The sequence below is a fragment of the Enhydra lutris genome, unplaced genomic scaffold (assembly GCF_002288905.1).
Source record: "Enhydra lutris kenyoni isolate GAN:26980312 unplaced genomic scaffold, ASM228890v2 scaffoldscaffold32, whole genome shotgun sequence".
Taxonomy (NCBI): domain Eukaryota; kingdom Metazoa; phylum Chordata; class Mammalia; order Carnivora; family Mustelidae; genus Enhydra; species Enhydra lutris.
The window spans coordinates 785,724-801,046 of NW_019154116.1; the positions used below are offsets into that span (position 1 = coordinate 785,724).

The following is a 15,323-nucleotide window of genomic DNA, read 5'->3' on the forward strand; positions in this document are numbered from 1 at the left end:
GTCAGCTCCACCTTCTGCCCTGGGAGGAGCTCAGCATCGCCGGTGTGGACACAGCAGGACCCGAGTCCACAGCGAAAGTTGGAATTCGAAGCCAGCCCCACGGCAGATGCTGGGCACAGCCCCAAACGGTGACAGCAGCTGCGTGTGCCCGTTGCGAGGGCAGAGCCTCAAGGGTAACCGCACAGAGCACGCGCCTGCCTTCGCTTCCTGCCCTGCCACGCCACTCCGCTCATCCGCCCTGACCTGGGGCACTCCTAAAAAAACGCCATCTGTCAGGCCAGTGGTGGCCATGTGACAACAATTCAACATTGGCCAAATTGGTGGCCAATTCAACACCAGGTACGTAGAAAGGTTTGTGATGTGAGAGCTCGAGAGGAAGCCTTTAAATTTGCCACGTGAACCCCCACCGCACGCACGTTTCCGAGAACAGGAGTGAAGCCACTTAGATGCCCCCCACCCCCGTCATCCCAGGCCCAGAAAACGTTACAGCCAGAGAAATTTATTTTAAAATAGAAACATACGTACATTAAGCTTTTAAAATAGTCAATTTTAAACCAAAAGAAAGAAAGCCATTTGATCCCAGTCTCTAAGGAATGGATCTGAACAGCCACTGGAGTGCTCGCAGGCCCCACGCGCTGCCCCCCGGCCCCGGCGCTGTGCTGCCCACGGTCAGAGCCTGGTGCGGGGTGGGTGTCCCCGCCGGGGCCCCTCTCCATGACAACATGAAACAAGTTGGGAGGTGACAGGAAACATTCGGGTTTTGGCAATGCAGAAGATGGAACATCCGGGAATTTCACCAGAAGCATCCAAAATACTCAGCCAACAACCCAGCTCTGCCGTGCGGTGGCCGACCCCACGTGGCCTGGGTGGTGACTCATTCGGCGTGGGCCTTCCGCGATGGCTTCTCCTCATATGACTCCCCGAACTCGTTCACCCTGCTCTTATCCACGGGATAAAGCCTACAAGGACAAGATGCCCTTGGGCTCTGCCATCTGGAGGCGCTCGACCCCGGCAAGGAGGACCCAGTGAGCCCTGCTGCCACAGGAAAAAGATTCAGGGGTTCCCTCATGCCCACCTGTTGTCGTATGTGCGTTTTTACAATCAGGATGGAGCTCTGTGCTCGAGGACCATTGGGGGCCCAGGGCAGCTGAGCTGAAGCAGAGACAGGTGGGGGCACTGTCCCCAGGGGCCCCAGCCCTGCCCGGCCAGGCACACAGCCCAGGGTGGCGTCCCACTCTGTGCTCAGCTGCGCACGGCAGGTGTCCAGGAGAGGTGCTGTTACACCATGGGACACACGGCCAGCCGGACCCACACGGTAGTACGTAGACCAGCTCGTCTCAGCCCGGAAGTAAGGCTGGTCTCCCCGCGCACACGGTCTCCTGCCCCGGGGGGCCAGCAGCACGGGCGCCCCCGCACTCACCATCGCTGGTAAAGGTACACGAGGAACACCACGTCGTCCCTGAAGCACGCCAGCCGGTGGGACGTGGGCATGGTGATGATGAAGGCAAAGACGTCGTCGATGAAGGTGTTGAAGGCCTGTACGCCGGACGGGGAAGGAAGGAGCGCGGCCGTCAGTCGCTCCCGAAGACCCCCGCCCCATGCACGGCCCCGTCCACCCCCAGCAAAGATGGCAGAGCGCCGCTCGGCAGACACCACGTGAGACCGCGGGTGTCCCAGCGACACCACAAAGGCAGAGAACGGGCAAGTGCAGGAGGACACTGGACGCCAGGGGAGCCGACCCTGTGGCCCGGGGTGCCCAGGTCTCCCCAGACGGCAGGACGGCAAGGCCTGTGAGGGCTGCCCCGCAAACACGGGCTGGGCACGTGGCAGAGTGCCCGCTCCTCACAACTGGTTGTGGTCCCCCGGCATCTGGAGCCACAGAGCTGGAGCCCGCCTCCCCTGAAAACCGCATGACACGCTCGGGAGGCCACATGGTCCCAAGCGCCACCGCGTGGGATGCATCCTGCCAGGACGACCCCACGGCAGCTGGACGCGTCTGAGGATGGGGCCCCTGGGGGCAGGTGGGGTCTGCACTCTGGTGCGTATTGCCAAAAGAAACGTGGCTCTGATTAAAGAAAACGGCTTCGGCTGGGAGGATGGTCAGAGAACCACTGTCCTCGAGTCACCACCATGGCCCACACGGCTCAAAGGACCCCCCCCCCGTGAAGTGCCACCCAGCAGGACACTGACCTTATAGGTGAAGGCCTTCCAGGGCAGGTGCGCCACTGACTTCATCTGGGGACAGGAAAGACGCGGCAGGTCAGCAGCCGGCCGCATAGGAGACGCGGGGCGCTCACGGGCCGAGGCTTACCTTGTAGTTCACGAACAGCTGAGGCAGCATGAACAGGAAGCCGAATGCGTACACCCCTGCGAGACAGACGTGGGCTGCAACGGCGCAGCGTCCGGGCAGGAGAGCTGATGCCCCGTGGACCAACCACAGTCCTAGCCCACGGGCCGTGCGACGGCAGCCCCTCCTGCGCCCTCCGCGGCCCGCCGCAGGCCCTGCCCACACAGCAGGAGCCCATCACAGGGTCTGTGCAGACGGGCTCCGGCCCTCCGCTGCCCAGAGAGCCCGGGCTGGGTAGGGCCGGCCCACCCACCCCTCCCAAGATGTGGACCCAGCCTGGGCACAGGGCTCAAGGGCCAGGCGGTGTACTGTGCTCTGGGGCCTGCCCTCGGGAAACGGGTGCACACAGGGCTGTTCCCCGCGGCCCGGAGCTGTTCTTGCGCAGAGGAAACGCACAGCTTGGGGTTCTGCGGCTGGAGTGGCCCGAGTGGGGCTCCCACAAACACATCAGGCATCTGGAGGCCCCCAAATGGAGCCCGGGAGGCAGCAAAGGTCCTGCCCGCACGACCTCAAACCGCATGGGCACGTGCAGAGCCAAGAGGAGCTGCTCAAACACTGTGGGCGGGACCGAGGCCCATGACTCACCGTTAACGAAGCTGTTGATGAGCCAAGAGTACCAGCTGGAAGGGGAAGAGCGCCGTCAGCCCGCGCCCCGCCGTCAGCCCGCGCCCCACCCCTGCCCGCCGTGCCCGTCCCGCCAGCTGGCAGCACAGTTGTGGAAACCACGTCACAAACACCCGGCACGAAACGGTGCCGCTCCAGGCACCCGCGCGGCTAGTCCTATCCCTGGAACACAAGTGCCGGGTGGCGGCCAGAGACCCACACTGGCGGGATTCTCTGTCAGAGCTCCCAGCAGCACAAAGACCACAGCTGGGGTCCAGCCGTCAGGGCTGCGTCTGCGCTCGGGGGCCACGCTGCCTGACCCGGCTTCCCCTTGTCCGGATGCATCCACCCTTGTCCCAGACACCAGGGCCACGGACACCCAGGGCCCTGCACGACGGCCTCGGCGCCCTCACTGCAGACTAAGGTCCCCTGGGCGAGGCCCTGCCCCTGTCCACACTGCAGGGGGCGCGGGGCACAGAGGCGGGCCGGGTTGGGCCAGAAGCCGAGGGGTGCCCCCAGGCAGACATGCAGCAGCGCGGGGCTGGGCACCGTCCTACCTCTTATACTTGACGTTGAGCAAGGAGTAGATGGCGCCCCCGACGCACAGAGGGTAGAGCAGGTAAGACAAGTACTTCATGGCCTGCCGGGAACAGGCCACCTCCGTGAGCTTCCCCCGCGTGACGGGAAAAGACAAGCACGAAGAGCGAGCGACCCCGGCTTCAGGCTGCGAGCGCGCACGGTGCTGGGATGGCGGGTGCCGGGAATACACCACCAGGAGCAAGGCCAGACGGGGCGCGGGCAGAAGGCAGCCCACCAGCCCCCAGAGGCCAAAGGAACAGCTGCCGGAGACGAAGATGCAGAGACCCCCTGCGAGCTGCGTGCCGCGCATCCCGGGGCTTGTCCTGCTGCGTGTCTAGAGCTACACTGGGATCCCGGCATGGCCGAGGGCAAAAAGGCACCAAGGAAGCAGAGCGGGCCATGGTCCCCACGCAGGAAGCACATCCACAGCAGTGCGGGGGCCGCCGGCCTCAGGACAGGGATCCCCACGTGCAGGGCTTGCCAGAGTCTCAGCAACACAACGTGGGATCACAGCCCCCGCACGAACCACTGGGGACACCTCGGCACAGATTCCCTGCCAGGCCCGGGACGCAAAGCCCCAAGCCTCCCTCCCCAAGTCAGAAAGCCTAAGCCGCAGGTGTGTCCCCCTCGGGCTCCAGTGGGCCCCAGCCCCACCCTCGCTGCCTACCTGAGTGTCATACTCCTCCGTCTTCCTCTCCGACTCACTGTAAGTGCCAAACTGTCACAAAACCCAACACGGTCCCGTCAGTCACCTGACTCCGGGCAAGCCCGAGCCACACAGGGACGGCCACATACAGATGGGCAGGTGCACCCCGGTGGCGACCGCCAGCCAAATGTCTCCAGGCTCTGGTCACATCCCCCGTGCCCCAGAGCCACCCAGAACCCAAAGAGGTCCCCAAGGGCCATAGCGAGTGCTATGTGTGGCAGGAGCACGCCCACTAGCATGCCCCTCACCAAGGGAACAGGACGGACCTCGTGCTCCCGCCTAGTTCCCCGTCCTTGATGGTTCACGACTCAGAGAGCTGAGGAGCTGTGAACCCCAAGTTCTCCTGAACGGGTCCATCAGGGCAGCAAAAGCAGAGTGTGCGAAAGACCCTCAGACCGACCGCGACCCCCAGCCCTCGTCAGGCCTGTCAGACTGTCAGCGCTGTCCACGCTCCGTCCCCAGCAGGGAGTCCACCTGGGTCCAGCCCTGCCCGGGGAACGGCACGCTGCAGCAGCCCTGGCCTCCACCAGCTGCGCCCACGCGCTCATCTGCTGGGGGCTACCTGGAGCCTCTCGCCCACGCGCTCATCTGCTGGGGACTACCTGGAGCCTCTCGCCCACGCGCTCATCTGCTGGGGGCTACCTGGAGCCTCTCGCCCACGTGCTCATCTGCTGGGGGCTACCTGGAGCCTCGCGCCCAAGGGATCCCTGGCTGGAGGGGGGCATCTGACCGGAGCGCCGCCAGGAGATGCGTGGGAGGCGCTCTAGGCCAGGCGAGCGGGCTGACTGGCGTGTGGCGGGAGGGGGCGGCCGGGGCGGGGGGGCGGCGCGGTCTCAAAGGTAGAAGCCCCACCTGGAATCTGGGTCTCAGGCCTCGCCAGAGCACGGTCATCTTCAAGGCCTTCTTCACCTTCCACAGCTGACGGAGAAGAGGAGCAGACGTTCAGGCTCTGGGACCAAGGAGTCCCCGGAATATGCCGCGGGAAGCTGAGGGGCCGTCGTGACTGCCTGCTTGGCCCCTCTAGCCCAGCCCGACGGACCTCACAGCCCACACGCCCAACCATCAGGTCCGTCTGCCCACGCGGACACCCCCACCTCCTCTCTGCACGGCCATCCTCCTGCGGCCGAGCCCCGTCCCCGCCCACCCTGCCTGCCCCTGCTTCCCCGGCACCTTCCTCCTGGTTAGCCCTTGGAGGCCCCAAGCCTCTGCCCCAAGTTCTGCCATTTCCGGTCTCTGGGGGACCCACCCCTTCTCACCACCCCACTGAGGGGCGACCAGCGCAGCACAGCTGCTCCCGAGCTGGGCTCCACACGGTGACAGGTGGCCATGGGAGGGTCCCCACCCTCGGTCCCTGATGGGTGGACCAAGCGCCATCTCTGACCTGACCGCCACATGGGCCAGCACCCGCGGGCAGGGGCACAGGAGCACAGCGGGGACAGGGCGGCACTGGAGGCCAGAGGAGGATGTCCTGGCCTGTAACCGTCCCTCAGAAGCAGGCACTGCTCACAACACAAGCCGTGAAGACTCTCACCCGCCGGCAGGCAGGCTTACACGGAGCCTTAAGAAAAACACGCGCTAGCAACAGGCCTCTGGGGGAGGGGACGATACGCGTCCTTGAAGCTGCGCTGGCTGAGGGCGGACACCGCCGCTCCGTTTCTCCGCCACCTCCCCTTCCCGCCAGAGCCCTGCAGGAAGGCACGCAGTCCCGTTCGGGCTCACTACAGATCACGCACTCCGGCACCACACACACTGGTCCTTCCTCCCAGGCATCTACAAGACTCGTGGTCAGCGCGTAACCTACCCCGGCTCCTCGGCTGGCGGTCCCCTACTTCCGACAGACACGAGACCAAGGACCCGTCGGGGCGCCAGTCTTCCCTCCTGCCACCCCCGCTCCCCTGCAGCGGCTGAGTCCCTGCCTCGTTCTTCTCCCATGCGCCGTCGGGCAGCGGCATGGGCCTACCACCTCCTCCGCTGACCCCATGTCCCAGCCCCATCACCGTCCTCACGGCCTGGCCCCAAGCCGCCCACCCCCCAGGACCCCTCTCCTGAGCCCCACAACACCAGGGCTGCGCTCCTGGACGCCTCGTCCCACACTTGGCTCCTCCACTAGCCAGCACAGCGCAAGCTGGTGGCTCTGCACCCAACGCGCCAAACACGCCCGGCAGACGGCTGTGATGGGCGGGTGCTTTTTGGGGCCCGCAGTGGCCGCTCCGCCCTGCCCCGCTGGTGGAGGGCACCCCCCTCCCACACCCCTGGGTGTCAGCTCAGCGCGGAGCCGAGAGCAGGACCAAGCACTGCCGCACAACTCACCTCGATGGCAGCGCCGATGCCCGCGGGGACCAGCACCAGCAGGCTCGTCTGCTCGTCCAGCAGGAACAGGAAGATGACCACCGTGCTGAAGCAGCGCCAGAGCACTGGGGGCGGGGGGCGGGGGCCGTGCTGAGGGGCTGGCCCTGCCCCATTCACACCCCGCCTCCCGGGTTCCCGCAGTCCCCACGTCAGCCCCATGCACCCCACACCCCGTCAGTGTTCACTGACAACACCCTGCTGCTTCCTCAGCGCTGCCCACTGAAGCAGCAGAGCCACGCCCGCCGGGGCGCCACCGGGGGGACGCGGGCATGACCTGGGGACCTGGGGTCCCACAGCACCTGCTGTCCGCCCTCCGCTCCCCAGGAAGGGCCAGAGGGGCAGGAGGACTTAGTGGGGGCCCCCGTCCACTTGGAGGACACCAGAGAACAGGACAGAACAATCTGAGACACGGACGACACGGGGTCCCCCCAGCAGCAGAGCCCCGCCCTGGGCATGCCGTTGCGGCCGGAGGAACGAGCTGTCTCCTGTTTGAGGTCCGTGCCCCACGGCCGCACACCAGCGCACTCTGAGACCCAGCGTCTGTCACAGCTGAGGCAGGCCCTGGCGTGCAGCCTCCATTGCCCCCCAAGGTCACAGGCCTACCAGACGCGCTGTGTGATCCGGACATGACCCTCCCCCAGCACCGCTAGGGCGCAGGGTCCCCAGCTGGTGGCTGTCAGAGACAACGCCACACCTCACGTTCCAAGACGAGCCTTCAACGCCCGTCTTTACCAACCGCAGGACGGGCCCCGGCAGCGGCCGGAAGCCCGAGAGCACCCACCTGCTTTGGTGGACATTCCTATCATGCTCTTCTTTTTCTTCCAGAAGCTGATGTCGTTTTTAAACGCCAGAAAATCAAACAGAAGCTGTAAAGAAAGGAGCACGGCAATGCACGCCTCGCCCTGCTCCGAGGCTGCCCTCCACCCAGGGACTGCGGGTACGACCCGACCCGGGTCCCAACGACACAGCCAGATGCATGCCAGGCGCCACAGAAGCCCGCGGACTTGTGTCCCATCCAGCCCGCCAGAACTGCGGGGCGTATGACTGCAATCGTGAGCTGCACGCCCGCGGGGACGTCTCCCTACTGCCCTCGCTGGGTCCCGTGGCTCTGACCTGGAGCGCAGGGGTAGGCACTGCCCGCCTCGGAAGCACACGAGCGCTCGCAGACCCTGACCTTAGACAAACCACGGCTCCCCAGCTCAGTTCTGCAAAGCTGCAGCCTGGCCGCTGGGACCGGATGCGGTAGGGCTCCCATGCCGACTCCGGCCTCGCCCACCCCCGCCCTGCCTGCTCTCCGGTCCAGCACTGCTGGCGCGTGGGGGTCAGCTCCCCTCTATCGGCTGGGACGCTCCTTGCGTGAAGAGGGATTCTGTGCAAGGATTAGTCCTCGGGCGTTAAAATCAGGGCGCCAGAATGACGTAACAGAGCGCTCGCATCGTGGAGTCCTCCGCGAACCTCACAGACTTTGGGTTCCTTTCTTCCCAAAATGGCTCCAAGACCAGCAGACAAAACCCAAGTCCTTCAGGGGGTCAGGGACCCGGGTCCAGACACCCGCCCCCTGGGGTGGGGTTTGAGGGCAGGGCGGCCTCCACCTCTCGGGCCCACAGGCCGCACAGAGCCTGGCCTGAGGCCGACGGCGCCCGCAGAGCCACTAGCCCCGTGACCGCTCACGTGAAACGCCGCGACGAAGAAGGTCAGAGCTAGGAAGTACAAGTTGGTGTCGACGAAAATTCCTTTGACTTCATCTGCGTCTTTCTCTGAAAATCCTGAGGGAAGAGGGAACGCGACGCGGGCTGAGCAAGTTGGTGCGTGAGGTCTGCGACACCCCAGCCGCAGGGACGCGCCAGGGCTCCCCGCCCCGGGCGCCGCTCACCGAACTGCTGCAGGGAGTACACGGCGTCCTGCATGTGGATCCAGAAGCGCAGCCGCCCCAGCGAGATCTTGTCGTAGGCCACGGTGAGCGGCAGCTCCGTGCTGGAGCGGTTGATGACCTGCAGGAGCGCGGCCGTGAGCGCGCGTCCCTCCCACTGCCGGAGCCCGCCCGCCCACCACCGCCGCGCACCCGTCCCATGCGGCAGAAGCCCCCGCTTAGCGCCCCGGCCCCGAGGAGCGACGGTCTACCCTCTGAGCTGGCGGCTCCCACCTCGTCCTCTCTGAGCGCTCGGAGCTTCTCTGAGTGACAAGCCGTCGTCCCCTCAGCCACCCAAACCCCACGTGTGCCTCGGAACCCAGGTCTGCTCATCCCTCTGTCCCCGCCACCTCGATGCGAGGGGGCACCAAGACGCACCAGGAACGCGCGCTTGCCGATGAGCTGGGCACGGGCTGGCAGGGCCCCCACGCCTCCCCACAGAGACTGGGGTGCAGGCGGCATGGCCGGGTGGGCCTGCCCATCCAGGGGACAACAGAGAGCCTGAGGAAGGCGGCGCCCCAAGCCAGCAGCGTGCAGCTATGACGAGCTGCCGGGAGCGGGTGGGGCTGCGCCGGAGAGGAGCGCGCTCTGTCTGGAGGCGCGTGGGGGGCTCTACTGCCACGGGGGGAGGCGCCCCAGCACGCGGGGCACTGACCCCACTCCTCCAGGGCTCTGGCGAGTATGTGAGCACCACGAGCCACACCACCATGTGAACGCGACCCTTGCTCACTGAGCAAAGTCCTGGCGGTGAGCACGAGGTCAGCAGCCCGGGTACCAGGTGCCGGCCCACCCCACCCCGAGAGAGCGCCCCACGTGAGGGCAGGTGGGCGCAGGCCAGGGCCAAACCCTGGGGGGCCACTGCCCAAGCCCCGGTGACCTGGCTATTCCGCAAAGATGGCGTTCTTTCCGGCGGGCAGCTGCGTGAGACGAAGCACTAACGTCGCAGGACAGCGAAGCGAGAAGCACTGGTGGCCCGTGTGCATGTTTTCGACTCTGAGGAGCAGCTCTGCATCCCACGAGGCCACTAAGCCCACAGGACGATGGGGATAGCGCAGGTGCCCGCAGACGCTGCCCCACAGCCTCCCGCCTCCCGTCCCCACTGCCCTCCTACCTGTCGGAACAGCACCTGGGCCTGGGCAAGCCCGGAGCACGGCAGCCCCAGAGCCAGGGAGCACCGAATGCGCGCTCCGGCGGGGCTGGCGTGGCCCAGATTTGCACAGAGCGCACAGCACACTCTGGGAGGCAGCGGGGGGGGGGGGGGGGCGGACTGCCCGCTCTGGCCCACAGGCCCCGCAGATGTGGTCGGCCACCAGAGGGAAGTGCGGACCCCGAGGGTCAGGGTTAACAGTGCAGAGTGAAGGCCACGTCTGAGCTCCTTGGCCAGCAGGTGGCAGTAGAGCTGGGGCAGGGGCCAGAGAGCGGGGGAGCCCCAGGTCAGGTGCCTCTTTTCCTGCTCCCTGCTGTGCACCCCTGAGCACCTGAGCTCTCCACGCCCTGGTCTCAGGAGCATGGACTCCAGCGGGGCCATGCACACAGCCCGTTGTTGCACGTCCACAAGTAACACTGATGTGTCCACGAGCCACAGGGCAGGGTGGCCAGTCCAGCTGCCCAGGGAGACTGGAGAGGCCACCTGTGACCTCAATAACCCCCAAGACACAGACCACAGACACACCTCCACAGGCCAGGGAGAAGGCGTCAGACCGTCTGTGCAGTGATCCACACCGAGCCTGGTGCAAGTATGGGACCTTCCATGACACCCGTCAAGTGGTCATTATTGCTCCCAAATCAGCTGTGTTTCACGGAACCCCCGATCTGCCCCGGCCGGCAGGGTGTGCGTTCCCTTCTATCCGTGAGCTCAGCCCTGCCCAGGGCTGTCCTGGCGGGTGGGGGGAGGCCAAAGGCTCCATGGTGGATGGTGACAACACGTGGGGCCAGCCCTGAAGGGAGCAGCTGGCTCAGGGCCCGCCCTAAGGCACTCTGCACCTGCGAGCCGAACGACTGGGGTTCAACGGAGCAACATGCGTGAGCTGTTCTGAGCGACACTTGGCTCTCCCATAGGCCCTATGTGCCCGCCACACAGAACCTTCCCAGTTCCTTTCACCGGAGGGCACGGGACCCCAGAGCAGCCCCCGCCAAGTCAGGGACACGCGGGTGAGTTCTGGCAGGGCCGGGGTGAGTTCTGGCAGGGCCAGGGGAGAAGCGCTTACCATGAGGTCCTTCACCCGGTTGCTAAGTTGGTCAATGAACAGGATGGGCAGGTAGTGCACCGTGTTCCCCAGCTGGATCCTGGTGGAGCAGTTTCCAGAGTCACCGTCAGAGGAACGAGAGAGAGTGCAGACGCTGGATGTACCCCAGAGAAACCCCACCACGGCTCCATGGGCCTCTGGTCACACGACCCCCGGACATAGCTTCCCCATGGAAGCAGGGGGATCTAATCAGATGCTCTTCCCTGGTCACAGCCATAGAGGAAAACCCCAGGGGCCACAGAGCGGGACACCACCCAGGCCGATGGAGAGCGACAAGCCCATGTATGCCCGGACCGGGAGGGCCCAGGGATGCAGTGAGAAAATGGAAATAAAACCCAGCTGCTGTCTGCACCTGGGGAGGAGGCAGGAGGCTTTTCATGACCCTTTTATACCTTTTACATGTCTAATCACGCAACTGTTTTGTACATTCAATAATAAAATTTAACTTTTAAAAAAACAGAAAAGTCTTGTGACAACACCACAGTTACTCCTGACACGTGAATCAGGAAAAGAAGCCTCGTCACAGCTGTTCCTAGGAGCCGCATGGCCATCGATATCAGATCTTAGTTAACGTGCAGGACGGTCTAAGTTGCTCAAGCGATTTCAACACTCGTGCTCGCCTCGTGATGGCCCCAGAACGACCTAAAGGCCGATTCTCAGTTCACATAAACGAGTCCGGTCAAAGCAAAACACAGAGCGCTAACAGAGGAGTACCGAGGACTCCCAAGTGGGGGGACAGGGTCTGGGGCGCTGCAGGCAGCACTGCAGACCCCTCTGGGCTCTTATCGCGGGGGTGCTCAGGGAGGCTGTGTGGTCTATCTATTTCTGGGGTCTGCGGGGCCACACTCCCACAGGCGTCCCCCACCCTCCACGCCAGCCCACAGAGCACTGCTCCCCCTCCCCGACGGGACCAGTGGCACTTACATCTTCATGTACCGATGCACGTCGGCAGGCAAGGAGGCGCCGTCGAAGACGAAGTCCTCCACCATCACATTCAGGGTCAGTCTCGGTCTCCAGTGAGAAACAGGCTCGTCCAGGGCACTCAGTGGCTTCTTCTCGGCTTCCAGCTGCTGCTACGTGAAAGGAATGACTCAGCAGGAAAAGCCCGGTGCTGGAGGGGAGGGGACGTCCCTGGGCCCGGTCTGGGGACCCAGGACCACATCCTGACACAGCACGAGCAGGGAGCAGTGCCTGGCAGAGTGTGGGGCCCCCACACCTGCCAGCTCCACCAGAGTGACAGCCTCTCTCCCTTCCCCCAACACAAGCCAAAGGGTCCCTACTGCGCACCACCAACTCCTGCTTCAGGCCTTCAGCCTGGCCTGCTCCCTGGGGGTTCTGAGAAGGGTGAGTCCCAGGCCAGCTGCAAGGCGGTGTGGGCGCTCAACTCGCAGCCCTGCCGCTGGCACCGAGACTCAGCTCCCTGACCACGTTTGTCAAGTCGTCTGGAGGACAGATGCTGGGACTGGGCGTCAGTCCTAGACAGAGCTATGTTCAGCGCAGCAGCTAGGACTGCCAGGGAAATCTTCCAGATCTAACTGACACATTCTGTGTTCCAGGATCATCTCGTGAACCTCCCACCTAAACAGACAAAGTGGTTCAGCTACGGTAACTTCTCTTATAAGCCATTTTCAAGTAACACTAACAGCGAATGCTTATGTAGCTCTTGCACACCCCACAGACTCCTTCACACCCCTAAGATCCACCAACTCGTCGATGCCCCACGAAAGCCGCGAGAAGCCGGGCCAAACTGTCCCCAAGAGAAAGGAGCGGAAGGGGTCTTTCCAAGGGGATCCCATGCGGGGTGGGCTCACAGATGCTTCCTGGAAAGCCACGTGTCCGTGTACAAATGATCTTATGTTCTGCTCCACACAGACTCACATACCAATGTGCCTCTGCTTTACCCACAGCTTCGTAAGTAACCATCTAAGAGAATTCCAGTTTCCTCGTACGCGAACTTTTCTACGAATACAAAAATGAATCCCACACAAGTCCCCATTTCACGACTGTGAACAAAGTAAAGACCAAAGAGGCGTCCTGCCCTACAGCCGGGCAGAGCCTCCCAGCGGCAAGGGACACTTGTGGTGACCTTCACAGAAGACACGCCCCCACGCCTGGCTGGGGAGCACAGACGCTCCCCGGAGCTTGAGAGGGTCCGCGGCCTGAGAAGGAACCTAACCCTGGATCACCTGAACCACATGCAACTAACTTGGGATGAAAGCCGTCCGCACCCCACGGCAAGCGGTTCAGCTGTCACGCCCGTTACATCAACCTGCTTCACTTTCCAGGGGTCACTGCAGCTCCAGACAGAAGCCACACAAGTAGCAACACGTGAATGTGTGTTCCCAGGGGACAGCGCAGGCTTCGACTGGCCGGTGACATCACGCAGACACTCACCTGGGCGGCAGATTCCCCGGTGAGCAGATTGACCTCTTCCGGTTTGGGGACCATGTAGGTGGTCAGAGGGCTCACCAGGTGCACCTGCTTCCCGTCATGCCACGGCAAGATGCCGGCATGATGCAGGAATATGTAGGCGTACAGCGTCCCGTTGTTCCTCGTTTTCTTTGGTACAGAGACATTAACTGTCCTAAAACAAAAGAAAGGACTGTTTTCCAACGGTGTCCATGTTAGCTCACCCACATACACACACGGGACAGGCTACCCCAAGTGTCCTCATAAGTCCTGCTGCTCCGAACTAACTCTAGCTCAGAAGCACTAGAGCGGAAACCCCAAGTGCCGGCTTTCCCAGGCTGGTCCCTGCAGACGCCGGCGGCTCTGCGCAACACTGAACGCACCTGCCGTTCCTGCCTCCGTCTCCTGGCGCTCAGAGAACTTAGTTCCTGGCCTCGGTCATGCCGACCGTGGCCAGGCAGGCTGAGGCCGACCCCAGGCTCATCGCTTCCCCTGCCCCTTGCACGGACTCCCACGGCTCTTCCCCGGGCGGGCTGACCCGAGGACCTTCCCGCCAGCACGTCCCAGAGTCCTGCTGCCCTGTCTGATGCCTCCCAGACACCTCAGAGGAAGAAACCGGACTCCTGACCAGCAAGAGCTTTCCAAACTGCGCTTGCCCAGATCTTAAAAACCGGAGCTGTAAGGTCAGTACGCTTCTTAAAGCCACGTAGGAACCCGAACGCCTACATCACCTCATCCGCAGTTACGTCCTTTAATTTCCTACAGAACCGTCTTCCCCCGCACAGGGGACCCAGCAGCTGCGAAGGGATACGCCGCCTCCGCTCGCCCCGCTGGCCCCACCTCAGAAGCCCCGCTCCGGAGCCACAGCGGACTGCGGCGCAAGCGGCTTCCCGAGGGCCGGCGCCGAGCAGGGCCCGACCCGGCTCACCAGGAGCGCAGCAAACACCCGCCGCAGCGGGGCGCGGGGCATCGCGGCTTCCCGGCAGCCCCGCCACGCGCGGCCTCCCGCTCCGCACGCGTCCCGGCCAGCAACGGCCGCCGCGCGGCGCACGCCCACCTCTCGAACTTGGACTCCACGTCGAAGTCCTCCACGTTGAGGACCAGGTCCACGTTGTTTTCGGCCCCGAGGCTGGACCGGGTGGCGGTGTACACGCTGAGCTGCGGGGACACGCGCGGGCCGTCGGCGGCAAAGCCCGAAGGGAAACGCGCGTCCAGAAGCGACCCCGGGGGACGCGCCCCGACCGCCCCCAAACCGGGACGCTTCGCTCCCCCGCGAGCAGCCCCCCGGGTCTCCGCCCACGGCGCGGCGGCTCCCGCGCCTTCCGGGGAGACGGGGGCGGGGGCGGCGCCGGCAGCAGGAGCCCAGAGCAGGCACCACCCGCGGGGCGCGCTGGCGGGAAGGGCCCTCCCCGCCAGGGTCGCGCCGGCCGCCCGCGCTCACCTGCAGCTTCGGCCGCCGCGCCAGGTAGGGCCGGATGCAGCCGCCGCCGCCGGTGCACGGCCGCGTGTGGACGATGCCGTACATGACCCAGCAGGTGTGCGCCACGTACACCACGAACACGCCCACCACCAGGCTGGTGAAGGAGCTGCGGCCGCTCCACATGGCGCCGCCGCCCCCCGGGCCGAGCGCGGCGCCCACCTTGGCCCCGCCCGGCCCGCCTCGCAGCCGCGGGCCCCGCCGCCTCCCCGGCGCGCTGCCGGGTGCTCCGGCCGCCGCCGCTCACGCGAGAGCCGCCGCGCGCCGCCGCCACCACCGCCGCGTGAGAACGAACGCGCCGCGCGCCGCGGGCCGCCGGCCGCCCCGCATGCTCCTGCCGCTCTCCGGCCGACCTGTCGCCCCAGGATTCGCCGTCCGGCGGCCGCTTCCGGGTCCCCTGCCGTCCGCCGGAAGCGGGCGTGCCGCGCGGCCCCCTGGGAAACGCAGTCCCACCGACGCCAGTCACGCACGGACGCTCGCGTCAGGGGCGCGTCGCACGCTGCTGACGTCTCCTGCCCGCGCCGGCCTCCCGGCGTGCCTCGCGGTGTCCGGGTGCTGGGGCCTCGGCCTGTGGAGGGCGGGGTTTTCGCGAGGGGAGGGGCACGGGGAGGGGCAGGGCTGGTGACGTGATCGCGAGGGGGTGGTGGGGGTCAGAGGGCGGAGGGGGGGCAGGGTTGGGGGCGGAGCGGGGCGCGGCT

At 65.1% G+C, this 15,323-nt stretch overlaps 1 protein-coding gene across 2 annotated transcripts; it reads right to left on the bottom strand.

Annotated features, from left to right (window-relative positions):
* Positions 1 to 483: 483 nt before the first annotated feature.
* On the bottom strand, positions 484 to 14,800 carry LOC111153428 (CLPTM1 like). Of its 2 annotated transcripts, none has more exons than XM_022512440.1 (17): positions 14,590 to 14,800; positions 14,206 to 14,306; positions 13,134 to 13,323; positions 11,664 to 11,809; positions 10,701 to 10,779; positions 8,458 to 8,575; positions 8,256 to 8,350; positions 7,366 to 7,450; positions 6,546 to 6,649; positions 5,088 to 5,153; positions 4,197 to 4,247; positions 3,508 to 3,590; positions 2,933 to 2,967; positions 2,312 to 2,367; positions 2,191 to 2,235; positions 1,421 to 1,536; positions 484 to 959 (listed from the first exon to the last, which is right to left on the bottom strand). In XM_022512440.1, the coding sequence occupies exons 1-17, from the start codon at positions 14,749 to 14,751 to the stop codon at positions 875 to 877; spliced, it is 1,617 nt and encodes a 538-aa protein (XP_022368148.1). In that variant the 5' UTR covers positions 14,752 to 14,800; the 3' UTR covers positions 484 to 874. The 2 variants fall into 2 exon arrangements, with proteins under 2 accessions (XP_022368148.1, XP_022368146.1); XM_022512438.1 differs by having other exon boundaries at positions 11,664 to 11,812.
* Positions 14,801 to 15,323: the final 523 nt, after the last annotated feature.